Below are 16,276 nucleotides of genomic sequence, written 5' to 3' on the forward strand. Positions count from 1 at the left end.
TAGAAGAGATGTGAAGGATAAAGTTTCTGGTTTTTTTGTTGTTGTTTGTTTAATAAAAGGATTATTACTGTTAGTCAAAATTGGAACTGAAATAACAGGGTTAAATGATGAGCTATATTAAATTACAAAATGGTTAAGATAGATACTTAAATACCAGATTTTTTAATCTATGTGTATACTCTAATACAGCCTGTGTCAAAATTAACTATCAAGGACTTGTTACGCTCTATCCAAAAAACTGTTGCTCTTCAATAAATACATTTCCTATGTCTGACTTTATTTACCTGAATCTTACATGAGTGCAAAACTCTTCTATTAAAACTGATCAGCTCATTCAGGAATGAAAACCTGAGAGTTTTGCACAGCACTTAGAAATCTAAAAATGACACTACTCCTTTCAATGCTTAGAAGAAAAATACTGAGCAATATAAGCAGTAGTAGTAAACAAACACATGCCAGATACTAACTTTATAAAAAATATTTTACTGCTACATAATAATCCATAATCTAGATTAACTTGCATTAACATCACTCAGCTACTGTAATATTTCCTTTCCAGAGTTAGTGCTGCTGAAATACTGTGGTTCAGATGATTAAACGTTTGGACTGTTGATTTATTCAGAAACTTGATTCAATGATCTGTCACTGGACAGGCTCCCCAGTCTGTGATATTGCCAAAGAAAGCAAATTTCTTTCACCAATTTAAAATTCTTTGGCAGCACAGCATCCCAACACAGTCTCAGAGTTCTTCAGAGAAGTTTGATACCGAAGCTGACAAGACCACAAAATGAGAACAACCTTGTTTTCAAGAGAGCATTTGGTAACAGAGACACAAGCCCATTATGGGAAAAGTAGGACTTTCTAGGCATAAAGAACAGCAAATGCTCGTAACGCCGCTCCAAACACGTTTCTCTCACAGGTAGAACAACAGGGCTTAGTACTTACTAGAACACTGTAAGTTGCCTAGCCACCCAGGGACAAGAGCTGTGCATGGGAAAGAAGATAAAGACTCTCTTACAAATGCAACTAAGAAAGCCGTGATTTGTTCCATCAAAGGAAACATTGCTCCTTTAATCTGCATGGCATGTCCTAAGATTTAGAGAAGATGGGCAAAGAGATATTAGGATTGAGTGGACAGGACAGACCAGCTCCGAGGTCTGATGTCCAGTGCAGCCACAGGAACCCGTGCACGTGTTTGAGGCAGACTCCTTCTAACCATTGCTAATTAAACAAAGCTTCCTTGCAGACAAGACCACATAAAATTGCACTATTTGAGAAGCCCTGCAGTAAAAGCTTTTTTACTTATTGGTAGCAAAAATTGCTGGGAGATGCTCAATACCATGCAATATGGCCTGGTCAGCCTTTAAACCTATGAGTATAGGGAAATGGAACAAACAGGTTATTTTAAGCTGATACAGTATTTTGGTTTCAAAAAAACATACTGAGAGATATATAACTTAAAGCGTTTTTCTAAGCTGTGAATTGCAATGTATGTAAACCCCATCCTTAGGACAGCCTGGCACACAGCAGAAGTAACTTCTGCAACAGGGACAGGCTGATCAACTGTAATTTACTGAACAGTTAATATAACCTGTTCAGGACAACATTTGTTTCTACAAGCCAATGTTTATAAACTCTTCAGGAAACATTTTCTCTGCTAATATAGAAACTTCTCTTTCTTGCTAGAAGAACAAGTAGCATCTTCCTGTCCATGCCTCATTTAGCCATACAGCTGCATCAAACCTAACCAATAGTCAGTCTTGTGGAATATATGCAAAGCTGATACATTAACTACAATTTTCAAACCCTAATACAAATGGATTTTGCAAACTGATTTGGATTAACCAAGTCTGGCTGTGCTTCCATCTGGAAGTTATATTTTATAACGCTAGCCACATCTTGAAAACCAGATTCAGATGTTTGGAACAAATTCAGAACAGTTGTAAGAAATTCTAGGTACAAATGAAAAAAAAATTGAGCTTTAATGTCTTTTTTCCTCTCAGTTTTCTTTCAAGTGGGCATTTATAATCGTGGTGTTTAGGGAGTTGAGGGGTAAGGAAAGAATCTGTGTTATTATCTATGACGTATTTACTCATGTGTAACAGCAGTTTGTTCCTTCTCATACTGCTCTGTAGCATTTTAAGCCTATCCTGATAAAGGGACGCGATGCTGAGTGAAAACAGTTAAGAAACAAGGGTTGAAGCATCTGGTCTATCCACAAAGATTTTCTGCTAGGAAAATTTTCTTTACATGAAACAGCAAAATGAATATAATCCCTACAGTGAGGATACATCAATATCCATATAAAAATGCCTTTTTAACAGCAGAGCTTACAGCCCATGGGTTGTGTCAGTATAAAATAGTGTCTGTAAGGGTTGTACAACTTGTAACAACGCTAAGTACCTAACTTCTTTATTTAGAAAAAAACATCATCAAACCTTTCTACTCTAAGCCTTCATCTCTGGATTTGGTCAAACCTACATTAATGTTGAAGCAATTTAATTTCTTAATACACAAACCACGCACGAGGACAGATGAACATTAGAAGAGAAAGAGTTAGTTTTGAAATCTAACACATCCAGAAATTTTTATGCCTTGAAAATAAAAATTAACCTTCTGCCTTTCCAGCTTGTTTAAAATAACTGTGAAGCCATAAACAGGAAAGCCAAACAAGAGAAATGTGCCCAAGTTCCTCAAAAACATGATGTTGTAGATGGTAGAAGGCAAACGACAAAACAAGATTTCCTCTCCACCCACGCCATTTAGCACAGATGCTCTACAAATCCCACAAACACATTGTTTTTCTCTGAACGCATATAGAAGTTTCCTGACTTACCTAGCCTTTTTGCTGGTCTTGGGTTTTGGCGTAGTATTTTTTGCTTTCTTTTCCTTTGGCTCTTTAGGGGTCTTAGGGACTTTGGGGGTCTTGGGTTCCTTCTTTTCCTTGGGTTCTTTAGGATCCTTCGGTTCTTTTTTTGCCTTGGGCTTTTTCTTTTTCTTCTTCTCTTCTTGGGAGCAATCCACTGAGTTCCTGCTTAGATTCTGGCTGTCAAGTCCCCCAGGGAAGTCTTCTTTACCAAAACCTTTACTGGGACCTTCTGCAGCAATGTGATTGTTTTTCTTTTTCTTTTTCTTTTGCTGTGGCTGCGGCTCAATTGACGGCAGATAATCATCGCTTTTCACTAGCTGGGTATTCGGTCCACTAACCTGAGTCATATCCGGCACTGGTTTCTCTAAAAAGGGTTCCGACGGAGAATGCTGAGAGGAGACAAATAGAAATAACATTGTAGATTTGCAACTTTGATTTCTAAAACTTTGCTCTTATGGAGCAAGAAGTTACAGAGGGAGAAAATACCAAGCAGAAGATTAACCTAGTAGCATATCTGAAACATCGTACAGTAAAGCAGTAAAAACCAAAGCTTTCTGCAGTTAAAACAGTAGCAAAATGACCAGACATTCTTGATACAGCAAGGGTAAAACTACTCTAAAGCTCGTATATAAAGTAGAAGTACAGAAAATATTTACAGTCTTCAACATTTAGATGCAAAAGGAAAGCAACTGTTATTTCAGATATTTCAAAACAGTTGTTAGTAGAATGAATAACTTGTTACAAATTATTCAGCTGCACTGGAATTTTGTCCTCCAGGAAAAAAGTTGTTAAAGTTTGCTTCTAGACATGCAAAAGAAAATAAAGTATATTCACAGGCTGTATTTATAAAAAAATAATCAAGGCAATTTATATTGGTTCAGGTGTGACAGCAGGTATTGATCAGCACGTGAAGGATTAAGCCACTTTAAAATGTAATATAATGTTACATTTTATGTCAAAGATCCACACCTCCCTACTTGTAATTGAAACAGATTTGTTCCTGCTACAGACTGGACAGAGAACCACCTGAAGTGTTTGTGAACCTGCAAAAACATCCTATTTCGAAGTCTGTATAGTGTATCAGGTTTACACCAGACGTAACGTACATGAAAACCTTCGTATAATTACACAAATGTCAAGTGCCTGGCCTAAATATATTGGATGTATTTGCAACTCTTTTCCTCTTAATAGTTCTGTTCTACACAAAGATCCATGAGTCTGCAATAAAAAAAAGTCTAAGCTCTACCATGACTTTGCAGCATATCAAAGCTCTAACATGCTTCTCCTCACTGCTTGCCCGTGGTTATAAATGCAGGGCGAGTGCTTTTCAAAAGGAAAACTAATAGCATGACACCTTTCTTGCAACTGCATATACGGTCAGACCATTTTCCCACACTCCTCCTCTCTCTGTTTCTCCTCCTTTTCCTTAAAAATTAAGTTGGCATGAGTCTATGTGGAAGCGTTCTCCACCAGCCGTGGTCACGAAGTCTAGCCATCTGAGATGTTAGATCCATTGAACTGGGGAGAAGGTAGGTTTATAGCAAATCAGAATTTTACTTCCAGGAATAGCAGCGCCTGTGTAACTGTAATGTTATTCGTGTTTCCTTTTCTCTGCTTTTTATTCATACTGCACTTACTTAGGAGTGGCAAGCGTGCAAACGAATGACTACAAACCCAGTCCCTGAGTATAAGGAGAACTGATGGGCATACACAGACATACACTTTAGCCACCCGGATCTAAAAAAATGATGCACTCTAAGATTTAGGAAATAAAATTCTAATATCATTACATAAGAAAGTGAATGCATGTGTATTTTTCCGAATATATTAATATAGTTTTCTGAATGTAAATAAACTGAATCAGTGCACCTATTTTCAGCATTTCCTCACAGTAGCAAAGAAATGCTGTACCCTGAATACACTCATACTCAGAAGCTACCCAAGCAGCAGCAGGAGCAAGGCTGTCAAGAAGCGAAGACAACTCTTTATTGCTTTTTGGGAGAGGTTTGAACAGTATGAGCTAGACACTACAGTTCTTCATGGAAGACACCCTAGGACAAGAGGGAAGGCCTGAGTGCTGGACTGAAGATCTGGGTCTACTTGGCTTAAGCAAGAACTTCCAGGATGACTTCTGCACATTTCTGTCCTCCACCTGTTTATTAAGATGCTTTTTAGTGCAACAGGGTCTTACTTGCAGCGGAAACTCAGCTCTAATGCAAACCTGATGCACCCATTGCATTAGCACCACATCAATCAGCCCCACCTCAAGGCAATCTCATGTTAGGCATCCTGAAGTAGGAACCAACACTTCTTCTAGAAATCTGTGGCCACCATAACACTTACATATCTTCATGCTGGAAAGTTCACAAAGACTGGATATCTGTATAGAAAACACTGATCCCAGGAAGTCATTGGTGGCAATGAGTTCTGCAGTCCAAGTATACATTACATAAAATAGAGATATTTTAAAGTCTTCTTTTAAAAAACCAATTGGTTTTGAATTTGGTTGACTGAATTGAATTGACTGTCTCCTCAGATATGTTCTGTGACACGTTTGTAACAGACCATTATGTACTTGTACTGTCTAACACTTATTTTTAGGCAGAAAAAGACAGGAATATTACACAGATGACCTGTAAGTACTTCTTAACCATAGGTTTTCAGAGTAGTACTTTTAACCTACATTCTCCCAAGGTAGTCAATATATTTCTATATTTTCTGCCATTTCATATCTCGTGCATCCTTTGTTTTTCAGAGACCTCGAGTGCAAGTTTCATCAATGTCTTCACTGAGCTGTCCACCGCAATACTGTCCTCTTTTTAAATACTGTTCACTTGCTGTGTCTAACATATAAGAAATCCAAGGTTTTCTTTCAATTATTTGTAAAATTTGTATTGAGGCAAGTACCTTGCGTTTGGCACTACAGTATTTGTTTGCCATATTCAGAGAGACTTTTACAACTATCTAAAAGCTTATGTATAAGGCACAACTTTCTACAACAAATCGGAATTTGTAGTTTAACTTATTTTTCTTCCTCTTAAGCATGTGAAACAGCCAAGCCAACAAATATTAAAATGCACAAGAGATCCAGTAATGCCACGTAAATTTAGTTCTATAAAATTTTCAAGGTTGCACCTTCATTAGCGATATGACCAGGTCACTGAAATCAATATGAAGTTTTATACACGCTTGAGTATTCTCATTACTTTTTCAATCTAATTCAAAAAATTAATCCTTGTCTTCTTTCTAAGAGTTGTAGGTTGGTTTTTTTTGTTTGTTTGTTTGCTTGTTTGTTTCAGAAGTCTGACCAACAACTTTCAGCACAGTCACAAGCAAATCTGAACGCAGGCCAGACAGCTTTCTAAGTCTCCACAACAGCCATGTCAGCCCTTCATGATTTGACATTTGTCCTTTTAATGTAAGGTCTGGCCAGAAGGTAAAGCACTGAGAATGGCAGCGATTGCTTCCATGCTGTAGTACTCAGTAACTCATGCTGGAAGATGGTATCCTGTGAAAATTCAGATTCTTACTACCTCAAAAAGCTTATCCACAAGAGTCATTCTTGGGCTCTAAAACAACTTAGACTATACATTAGACTTAAATGTGACACATGAAACAGATATTAAAGAAAAAAAACCAAACCGAACTTACTGCCTTTTCTTTACAGTACCAAGTTATGTGCATTGCCAAGCATACAAATGAAAATATTATGGTTTTGTTTCTTATCATTCACAATCCTCAAAACATTAAGCTACAAAAAGCCAACTCTGCCCTAATTAGGCTCTAGTTATATTTCCTATTACTTGAAAATACATTACTTTTGCCACATGCCGCTCCCTTTGCAGCTTGGCATGTTTTGTAATTCACTTATATGTGACCTTTTAAATTGTAGCACTCTTTCAAAGAAATGGGTGTGATTAACTTTATTTTTCTAGGAAGTCTGTGTCTACACTTTTGCAATATGCTAAAACGGTTTATCCCTAACTGACAACCCCACATTGCTCCCTAGTGTGAAGCTGTGTAGGAGCAGCACAAATCTAGTGAGAAGAGGAGATCGGAAGCAGATTGAAAGATGCATTTTCTTACCCCAAACCAGTGGTCTGCTCTTTCTTAAGAAGGGAGAAAAGGAAGAACAGGCTTTCACTAGTAAATATTAGTTTAAGCCTACCACAGGGAATTATTTCAAATAGTTCTACTTCTTTAAATCCACAAAGGATTAACTCTAGTTACAGGGTCACAATTTCTAACGAAAGAACCCCATTTTCCACTTACAAAATTAAAAAAAAAATATGTATATTACAAGTTTTTACCAAAAGATTGAAAAATTTATCTGCATACTTCAGAGAAATTGCTTCTCCTGATGCTTTTATTAATAACAAAGCCATAATTTAGTATGTTGGTATAGAATTTAATCTTCCACAGGAAGGAAACCACTGAAGATTAAACACAAATAGGTATTAATCCTATTTGATATGCCAGCAGAATTATTTTTGGTGTTATTTGAAATAAGGTGGAAAAGGTGCTCAAAAATATTGGTGTATTTACTAGACCCACATCTCTTTAAATCTTTTAGAGAAAAGCTGTTTTTGTAAACATTTAACAAAGAACAGATGGCCTGTTTTAATCATGCGAAAAAACCTGGAGCTCACATTAATACTCCTACCAGCGACTACTGGGGCTAGTCCCCTCCCTAACCAGCAGCATGGTACAGTCTTCAGTAATACCATTTAATTTTACAATGGACGTTTTCTCATCAATTCCCACTACTTGACAGTTAATCAATGCTATTAACATGCAATATCACAATGCAGGACACTGCTAAAGATCGCAGCTTACTAGAGCAAAACAGAGATTCTTCAGGAACTCTGAGGAGTTAAGATAATTTGCAGCTCAACAGGTTTCCCAGGACAGTAATATGCTTTTGCATTATCAGTAAAAGCCAACAACATCCAAGCAAATAATAAATGAAAACACTATTTGAGAAATTGTTTCTGGAGTACAAAAATCTCACTTTTCTTTAAACTTCCAAACACGTATCACAAGATTTGAAAAATTAAAAATGAAGCTGCCTGTGTTTCACGGCTGCTTACATGTTTAGAGCTAAGCTCACTCTCCGCAGCCCGAAGCACAGATAGATGTCTCAAACCAGGCCTCTTACGTAAAGTAGCAGGATGGACAGGAGGCAGGATTAATCCAGTGAGGGTCAGTGGCAGGGAGGGAGGTTAAGGAGGAGAATATTTCTGCTGCTTGAACAAGGATTGAACCACAATCAACTGTACTTAAGCACTGAAAGTAGCTGAGTGTCAGTTCCCTAGCAGAGCAGCAACTTGAGCCAATATTGAGCTTTAAGAAGTATGAAGCAAGAGCAGCAAAGTATGCAACATGACTCAGCTAAGAAATTTAAACATCAGCACCAACCAAAAAAACAAAGCTCCTTTCTACTGGGACTACTTTCATTTCCCTCACCGGTCTTTTCTGTATTTTGAAAAAGATCTACTGTAACCACATTTTATTTAAATTTTCTTGAACTTTGGTTTATTAACTAAGTTGTATAACAGTAGAGCAAGTGCTCAGTCAGTTCCCACTGGCTCCAAAACACAAAACTCTCCAATATGATATCTATACAATGGATAATTTCACACTGGGTAAATCATTACTGAATATTCTCATTTGCAGCAATTGCAGTCCTGTTAAATTATCACCTTCACTTTGGAAAAGTTAAAACAGCAGCCTGTGACCAAAGAAAGTTCTTTTAAAACAGAAGACGGACTACAGCATTGCTTCTGGAAGCAGCTCTGCCTAGTGCCACAGAGATCACTCATTTTGAATTTGCACCCTTCCTGATAGCATGGTTCCCAGGGTGTTAAAAACCATCACATGTAGAAATTGCTCCACGATTCTTTCTTTCAATGGTTAATGAAAGGATTTGTCATCCCTCTGGACTATTTAGAACGCACTATTTATCTTGAGTACCCTCCAAACAAATCATTTGGAAAGTTTCCGCGTCATGTCTCCATACATTGCTTTGTCCCTGCAATTCTCAACTTGTCTCGTCAATGCTTTCAGCATTAGGCCTGTCCTGGTGCTCCCTCCATCTGAATCATGCTTCAGCTTTTCTAGCCCAATGTAAATACTTCTCAGACATTGTCCGTCTGCAAAGCTCACGTATCAGTAAAAACTCCAGAGTAAACAGGAATCAACACCACCTCCGAAATCGCAGCCAAATACCAGTACCAACATTCAACAACAGTACAGCTGTACAGTTTTTCTTCTAGAGTAGTCTGAAGTCCAGAAAGATCCTCAAGACGACGCTCACACCCATAATTCTTTCCAAAATCTGTTTTACCAATCACTTTCTCCTCCTTTATTGTGAATGACAGTCCCTTCCCTTTTCTGTGAAACTGCTACCTTGAATTCAAGATGTATATGTCTGTCTTACTTCACTATATGAAAATACTTAGTATTATGTTCAAATATTTTGGGCAATATGATGCTGTTTAGAAACAACTGGTATCTCAGTACTTCAGGAACCCCTCTAAAAACATTGTAGTTCCGAAGTGCCAACCTGCATTTATAAACTGACAAGCGTTGTCACTGATCTTTTCTGCAATAAAGGGAAAGGCATCACATCAGATGAGAGTGAAAGAAGTCTATTTTACAAAGAAACTCCACAGGAATCTTGTAGTTTACTAAATCTCTTGCCATACTTCTACAAAACACAGATGAAAATGTATGGAAAACAAAAGTTCTATTAATACCTTCTTAGCAAGACATAATTTGACAATTAAAAATCACTTTGCAGGAAAAAGTTCCTGTTTTAGTGAAGTGCTGCTGCAATACCATTTTATTTCTTAAGCAGGTCTTCCTGCTCTGTTACTACTAATGAAGACTATTTTTGAAAAACAGGTGCAACTACTAAGAAGTTAAAACTTGCTGATCCAAAGTTTTCAGAAACGCTCTGAATGAAAACAACTTATTTTGATTCCAGCAGCATCCTAACAGTGGAGTGGAAGTGATCAAAACCAATCTTGGTGCCCTCAGCCACCAGTGCAAAGTACACTCATTGCTGATTTGGGGGAGCTGAAAATATCACCCAATTACTGTGTGTGGAAGAACAAAAACATGCTATCCAAAATACAGAGTTCCTTAATTGAGTCTCAGCCCAGCTACAGTATTAGAATTATTTATTTTCTGGTCATGTACTGTGTGGAGTAAAACAGATAACAAGAAGTGAATGACACTAATGTAGCCATCCAAAAAGCAAACATCCCCTTATATTTTGTAGCAATCATATGTAGCAACACTGTTTCATGGTCACATAAAGTGAGAGATATTACTAAACCTACGGAATATCAGCCAGTGCAATGAGTGCTGATGGTTTGTTCGCAGCTCAAAACCAACTAATTTTTCCCCATAAAAGAGCTCTTCTGGTTGCTGACCATCCATCAGAACCGACATCAGTGTTGATCAGACAGTATCAGACAACTGCCACCTCTATGATAATGAAGCGTGTTATGCTCCAGATTAGCTTTCCATGTAAGAAACTGCAAAAGCTACCACACTGACTATATGTAACTGCTAATGCAATGGTCCGCGAGACAAACATTTTATTAATACTTTTTTGCTACAGATTACTTCGTAATATATACTGCAGTATATAGACAGCAGTGTAAGATTGCTCCTTATGCGAGCGGGGCAGGTCCTAAACATTACACAGCAGTAGCTAGCACAAGCCTGACTCTCCGCTCTCCATCACCACCACGATGTAGACTGGTCAAAGACTTATGATTTTGGCAAGTTTTTACTAACCCTAGCTGTAGAGACACATAGAAAGGGCGGGACAATTAGGAACCGAATTCTACTGGCAAAAGCCTTATTGCCCTTCTTGACAGCTTATGCTCTACCTCAAGCCTGCTCTCCCTGCACAGCTACAGCTGAAGGAAAACGCACATCTGCGTACGCTCCACCATCAAGCAGCAGAGATGCCAGAAACATGCCAGCATGAGTTTTACCACAGGAGTTTTGCAGAGTTTATGCTATACAGCCTGTACCACAGGTGGGAAAATGATGGGCAGACCTGCAAGAGTCCTACGGTAAAAGGCCCACAAGCACCTTTTTCTTAACACTTTACTTCCATCGAGTAGGACCTGTATTTAAAAACATGGATATTTTCTTTGTGAAGTTACAACTGTGAAGTTATGCCCAAGCACAGCTATCAAGATACCTAGTGCTTACTACAGAATTCCTTGGATTAGAGAATATCCAGGAGGTTTACCACCAATCTTTTCCAACCCCCCTAAAACAAGGTGGTGGCTGCACATCTCCAGGCAAGATAGGGAAGTCGCGCAGGAAAGTAAGAACGCACCAGGATGAAATAGTTTCCAGAGGACCTGGTACAATACTTCAACTTCTCCAGGAAAGGGGGAATAGAGGAGGAAACACCTTCACATATTCAACCAAAACAGTAATATTGAAACTGCTATTGTAAAATATATAAGCCTTATAAAGAGCAACCTAACATTTCAGCATGTGTAACAGGCTGACTTGTTGCTCTTGGGCTTGCCTCCACGTTCCCCACAGCCCTTCAGCTCCACTGTGAAAGTGAAGCAGTTCCCCCGAAATAATAAAATGCGAACACCCTCCTTCTCTTGGGCACATTTCACAGCCATGCTTTGAAATCCCAGATCCTGAGGGAAGAGGGGAAGCCTACTGCCCTGCACACGCAGCCTCCTCTCTCCGTCAGCAGAATTCCCTCCACTCGGTTACTGAATGTCAAAAAGGTAAAGATCCATCCTCTCTGAAGGGTAACCGGTTCCTACGTCACACTGTATTGCCATCACCACAGGTTATGATGCTCTGGTACCAACTACGATTTCCACTTAACACCCTGTCCCCTACCCAGAAAAAGAAAACCCAAGAAAACAGTCCTAACTGACTTGGTGTATTAAGCGCTTACAGCCTGCCCATAGTAACTGAAGCTATAAATGTCCCCTAAAATTTTGTTTTTCTACAAAGTCACTCAGTTCTTAAGAAGAACCTCTACTTAAGAGGAACCTTAATTAGCTCGTATCTACTTCCATCAATACGTTTCTCTACTGTTATCAAATCTAAATCACAGTAACACAGAGCAAACGGCATCAGGTTTATGACTAAGGAGAAAAATCAAAGACAAACATACTTCGTGCAAACGCTGCTTCTTCTGACCACAGACAACCAAAAGAGTTCTGCCTGTGCTTTCACTGCTGCAAGCAGCAGCAACAGCAAAAGCGTTACATGCTACAACAGCAAAAGTGTTCCTATTCTGGTACTTTTCCCCCCCCACCCCTTCTAGCCCCCAAGAGTTAACAGAAAAAACTATTTAACAGGCCATATATGTAAATACATAAGATGTGAGGTAATGAGACATACATGTATCTTATGTTTACATAACAGATGTATTTTTATGTTTTTTAACAGTATGTAAGTTGTGTATGTAAATTCAGAAGTGACATCTCTTTTTTGATTTGCGAAATCTCTAATAAAGTATGCTTTATTTGAATTCAGATAAAGTACACTTTATCTTCTTATACTTTACATGAAATAAACTGCAGTTTAATCTAAGGAAGGGAGAACAACAATAGAAATAAAAGCAGTATGGTTTTTTTGTTTTACTAGATGAAGCAAGTTTTTATTTCTTCTGCCTGATCTGCAGTGCCGAAGGATCAAGTAAATACAAGCTTCAGAAATACCACCTGTTTGATGGACATCTTGTGAGCCCTACTCCGTTGCTTGTAAGGACAGTACAAAATGCTTTACAACTTTAACAATGAACTAAAAGGACCAAATTGCAATAAAGATTGCAAGGAAGTACACAGGGGCAGAGATGAGCACAGATGGGAGCAGCGTGGATGTAAGAGTGTATTGCCCCCACCTATTTACCTGGCACCACCGCATGTGTATGTATTTTTTTTTTTTTTTTTTTTACATCATGCCTGTGCCAGAAAGTCCTCAAACTCAGCGTTATACACTTCATGCCCATGACTATGTGCCACACTTGTGTACGTGCACCATCACGGCTTTTCTTCTGCACTTGGATAGCTTCCAGTTGCTCCCGACCAGCCTCAGGAAGCCTTAGAAAGACACTAGTCATAGCCAGTTCTCTCTTGGCCTTCTTGCGGTCAGCCATGCTCTGCTTTGCCACGCACACCTATCCCGGGGCAGCCTCTCGCCCCTCTTCTGAGGGCACTCCAACGCAAGGGTCTGCAATGGGTCTAGCCCACCTCTGCGGAAAGCCGGCTCTCCGGAGGCAGGCTGGGGACCTCAGCTGCCCGCCAAGCCCCCTCTCATAGAAATGAATGAGGGCAGCAACTGAAGGGCTTTACTTCATACATTCATAAAAATATAAAATATGGCAACCACCAGCAAAATGGTTTCAAATGCATTTTTAGACAACTACAATTTGTTAGTATACAGTGTTTGTTCCAATACGTTAGTAAGACTTTAAGTTATATCTAACTTCTCTATCACTTTCCTAACCCCTTCCTTATATACCTAGGAAAACAAAAGCTCAGCATTTTTATTTTAAAATTTCTCCCCCATCAGATTCTAGACTTGCTAAACACGCATGTTTAAGAAGCCTGCACATATCAAAAATGTATCAATCAACAGTTTAATGACAAACATGCATCAGATTATGAGGCTGATGAAAAGAAGATGCAATTCATAGAGAGCCTTTACTAAGAATTTTATCACTACTTCTATCTGCAAGCCCCCATTAAAAAAGAGCAAGTTTTCCCCAAAGGTATAAATATATATCACATTCTAATAGCTTAAGAAAAGGGCAATGGCCTTAGATGTTTAAGATTTCAACAGATGTGACAGAGGACTAACCCCTGAGCTTTTACTCCTATACCTAGAAAGAAGGTCCTACTGAAGTCCCGCGATACTTCCACAACACCATCCGTAAGTATTTTTATTAAATAATAAAACGTTCTGCATTCTGCCACGGTTTGCAGCAAGATTTCTTCAATTTCACCAGGGTATCTTGCAGATAGAGCATACCAGCATAAGAAAAAAAATGAGCTGAAAGCATTAGAACACACACTACCACCACAGATACTACACTTTGGCTTCAGTTTGGAGCTGACAAACTTTTAGTTCATCAGTAAGTCATTTGGATGACTTGCAACAGACCCCACTAGACAAATAACACAATACTCTCTCTCTCACCTTGCCATCTCCCCCCTCTGCAAGGTGAAGTTACACTGTAGCCACAATCAAAAGATGAAATCTTTTTGATTTGTTACTTGAGGTAGCGCCTTTTTTTTAGCTACAACTTGTACTCAGGACTCCTCTGCTACAAAGTTTTGAAAAGGCACAGAATTCTGCAATCCCATGGACTTCTAATGCTGTAAAATACATAAGGCACCACCAAGGCAAAGAAAGTTAAACCTAGTCTAAAACAACTTTTTTTATTATTTTAATGACTTTTAATCTTTAAGTTTGCTGATTTATTCTGATGAAAAGGGTCTCATTTCAGAACTTCCCCCCAAAAAAAACATATTTGGTAAATGTTTCCCGATATCATAAGATGATATCCACAGTAGCTCAATCATCCTGTCTCTATGTCTACTCCAAATCTCAAAGTGTTTTACCTGTTGCTGTTTCAATCTCACAGCCCAGGTGAGCATGCTTAGTACTAGGAGATTCACAATTTAAAACCATCTAAAAGTTAACATTTTGTTTTGACGTTCTAAATGCCATTGCCTTAGTTACAAAGAAGTTTCACATCAGAAAACAGAAACTCCAAAGCCCCACTACCACTTTTATTTATATTAGCTGTCCCTAATAAGTTGAAGTGACTTTTCTAACCCATTTTTATCCAATGTTAAACTGTTCTTGTCCAGCAGAAATTCAAAAGTTTTCTCCAGTCATTGATCAAATGAGTCATCCTGAAAGTGAAATAGTAAACAAGCACCGTTGTCTTGGGAAAAGAGTATTTAAAGTTCACTGTAACCCAAAGAAAAACTATTGTAAGTAATAAACATATTTTTCTTTTTTTTTTTAAATGGCAGTCTAATTTACTAAATATTTCAAATACTTGAAAACAAAGAACAAATGTCGTCAGTGTCACTTCTGAAACAAATTCTACGTCCTAGTACTTAACATTTTTACATTAGTATCTCTAACATACAGGCTGACTCCTCCCTAGTTACCTCCAGAATTGCTGCCTCATTCAGCATACAGGATGGATGAGACTCCAGATTCAATGAGATCTGAATGACTAAGATATTATCCTGAAGAGAAGACTCATGTTACCTTGAAACCTTAAGCACAGAAAAGGGAAAGACTGCAAGGACATGGCTGTGATGAAAGCAGTGAATGTCAGGCAAGATAATTTACTGTCTTTTTTTCCACCAACCTCAACTCACTGTGATATTTTTTTTTTTTTCCCAGAAGGGCTGAGGGTTTTTTGGGTTTTGATTTTTTTCTTTTAAATTACATGCTCATTTCTTTCTAACATGGATCTCCAGCAAAGGACTTGCCATGGACCCTCTTCTTCAGAAGTGCCCAGCCATGACTGCAAGAGAGCGCCTACTTGGATAACTACTGGCTTCAGCATTAGGGCAATACAGCCCAGCCTAATGCACACTAAGAAGCCCTAAAGCCCACGTCTATCACTCTGGCCTCAGGCAACTCCCCTTCCCTCTGTCTTGGTTTCCTTGTATGTAAAATGGAAAATACACATTGCAGCAGAGTTTAGAAGATGAATGAATCAGTGGTTATTGAGGTTTTTCTGTGTTATGATTAAAATTACCATTAAAAAAAAAGCTCGTTTAGCTATTAATTCTTTACCAAGATACAAAGAGAGACAGTGTTTGTAGGAAGAGTCAGTCTGTTTCATGAGCTTCAGTGATATTCAAGATTGGGTTTACTGGATAATATACAGTAAATAAATTATCGAGCCATACCTCAAATAATAAAAACAAACAAATTAAACAACTACTTATATCACAGAAGATCTTCTGCAGGTAGAAGAAAGGGAACAAAGAAAACATGGTTGCAAACACAGATTACATCCTATTTCAGAGGCACAAGGAATGTGTAGCGACAGTCTGACTTTGGATCTTTCTTAACTTCCAGCTTTGTAGATTGCTATCACTCTGTAAACACAATCACTTAAAATATGCGTATTAAATTACATAGTTTAACATTTTCTATAACTAACTTTGTTGTTTCTTGATACTTACTTTGAACAAAGTACATCGAAACATAACAACCAAAGACTTCTTGCCAACTGTACATTCAACCAAAGCAGAATCTGCAGATGGTAACAAACAACTATAGTTTTCTGAATTTCCTCATCACACCCCTCTTTCAGAAGCATTGATGCTTACAGCAATATAAATACTTAAAAGCTCTAAGGTG

The 16,276-nt window shown here is 38.3% G+C and overlaps 1 protein-coding gene across 2 annotated transcripts in view; it reads right to left on the reverse strand.

The window, feature by feature from the left end:
* The window catches only part of CHD7 (chromodomain helicase DNA binding protein 7), a 135,247-nt gene that overhangs the window by 55,957 nt on the left and 63,014 nt on the right, over positions 1–16,276 (reverse strand). For both annotated transcript variants that reach the window (XM_082321021.1, XM_082321022.1), the window contains exon 3: positions 2,837–3,258. In XM_082321021.1, the coding sequence (XP_082177147.1) occupies positions 2,837–3,258 (422 nt within the window). The remainder of the gene's footprint in view (positions 1–2,836; positions 3,259–16,276) is intronic.

The sequence above is a fragment of the Platalea leucorodia genome, assembly GCF_965183815.1.
Source record: "Platalea leucorodia genome assembly, chromosome: 1".
Lineage (NCBI taxonomy): Eukaryota > Metazoa > Chordata > Aves > Pelecaniformes > Threskiornithidae > Platalea > Platalea leucorodia.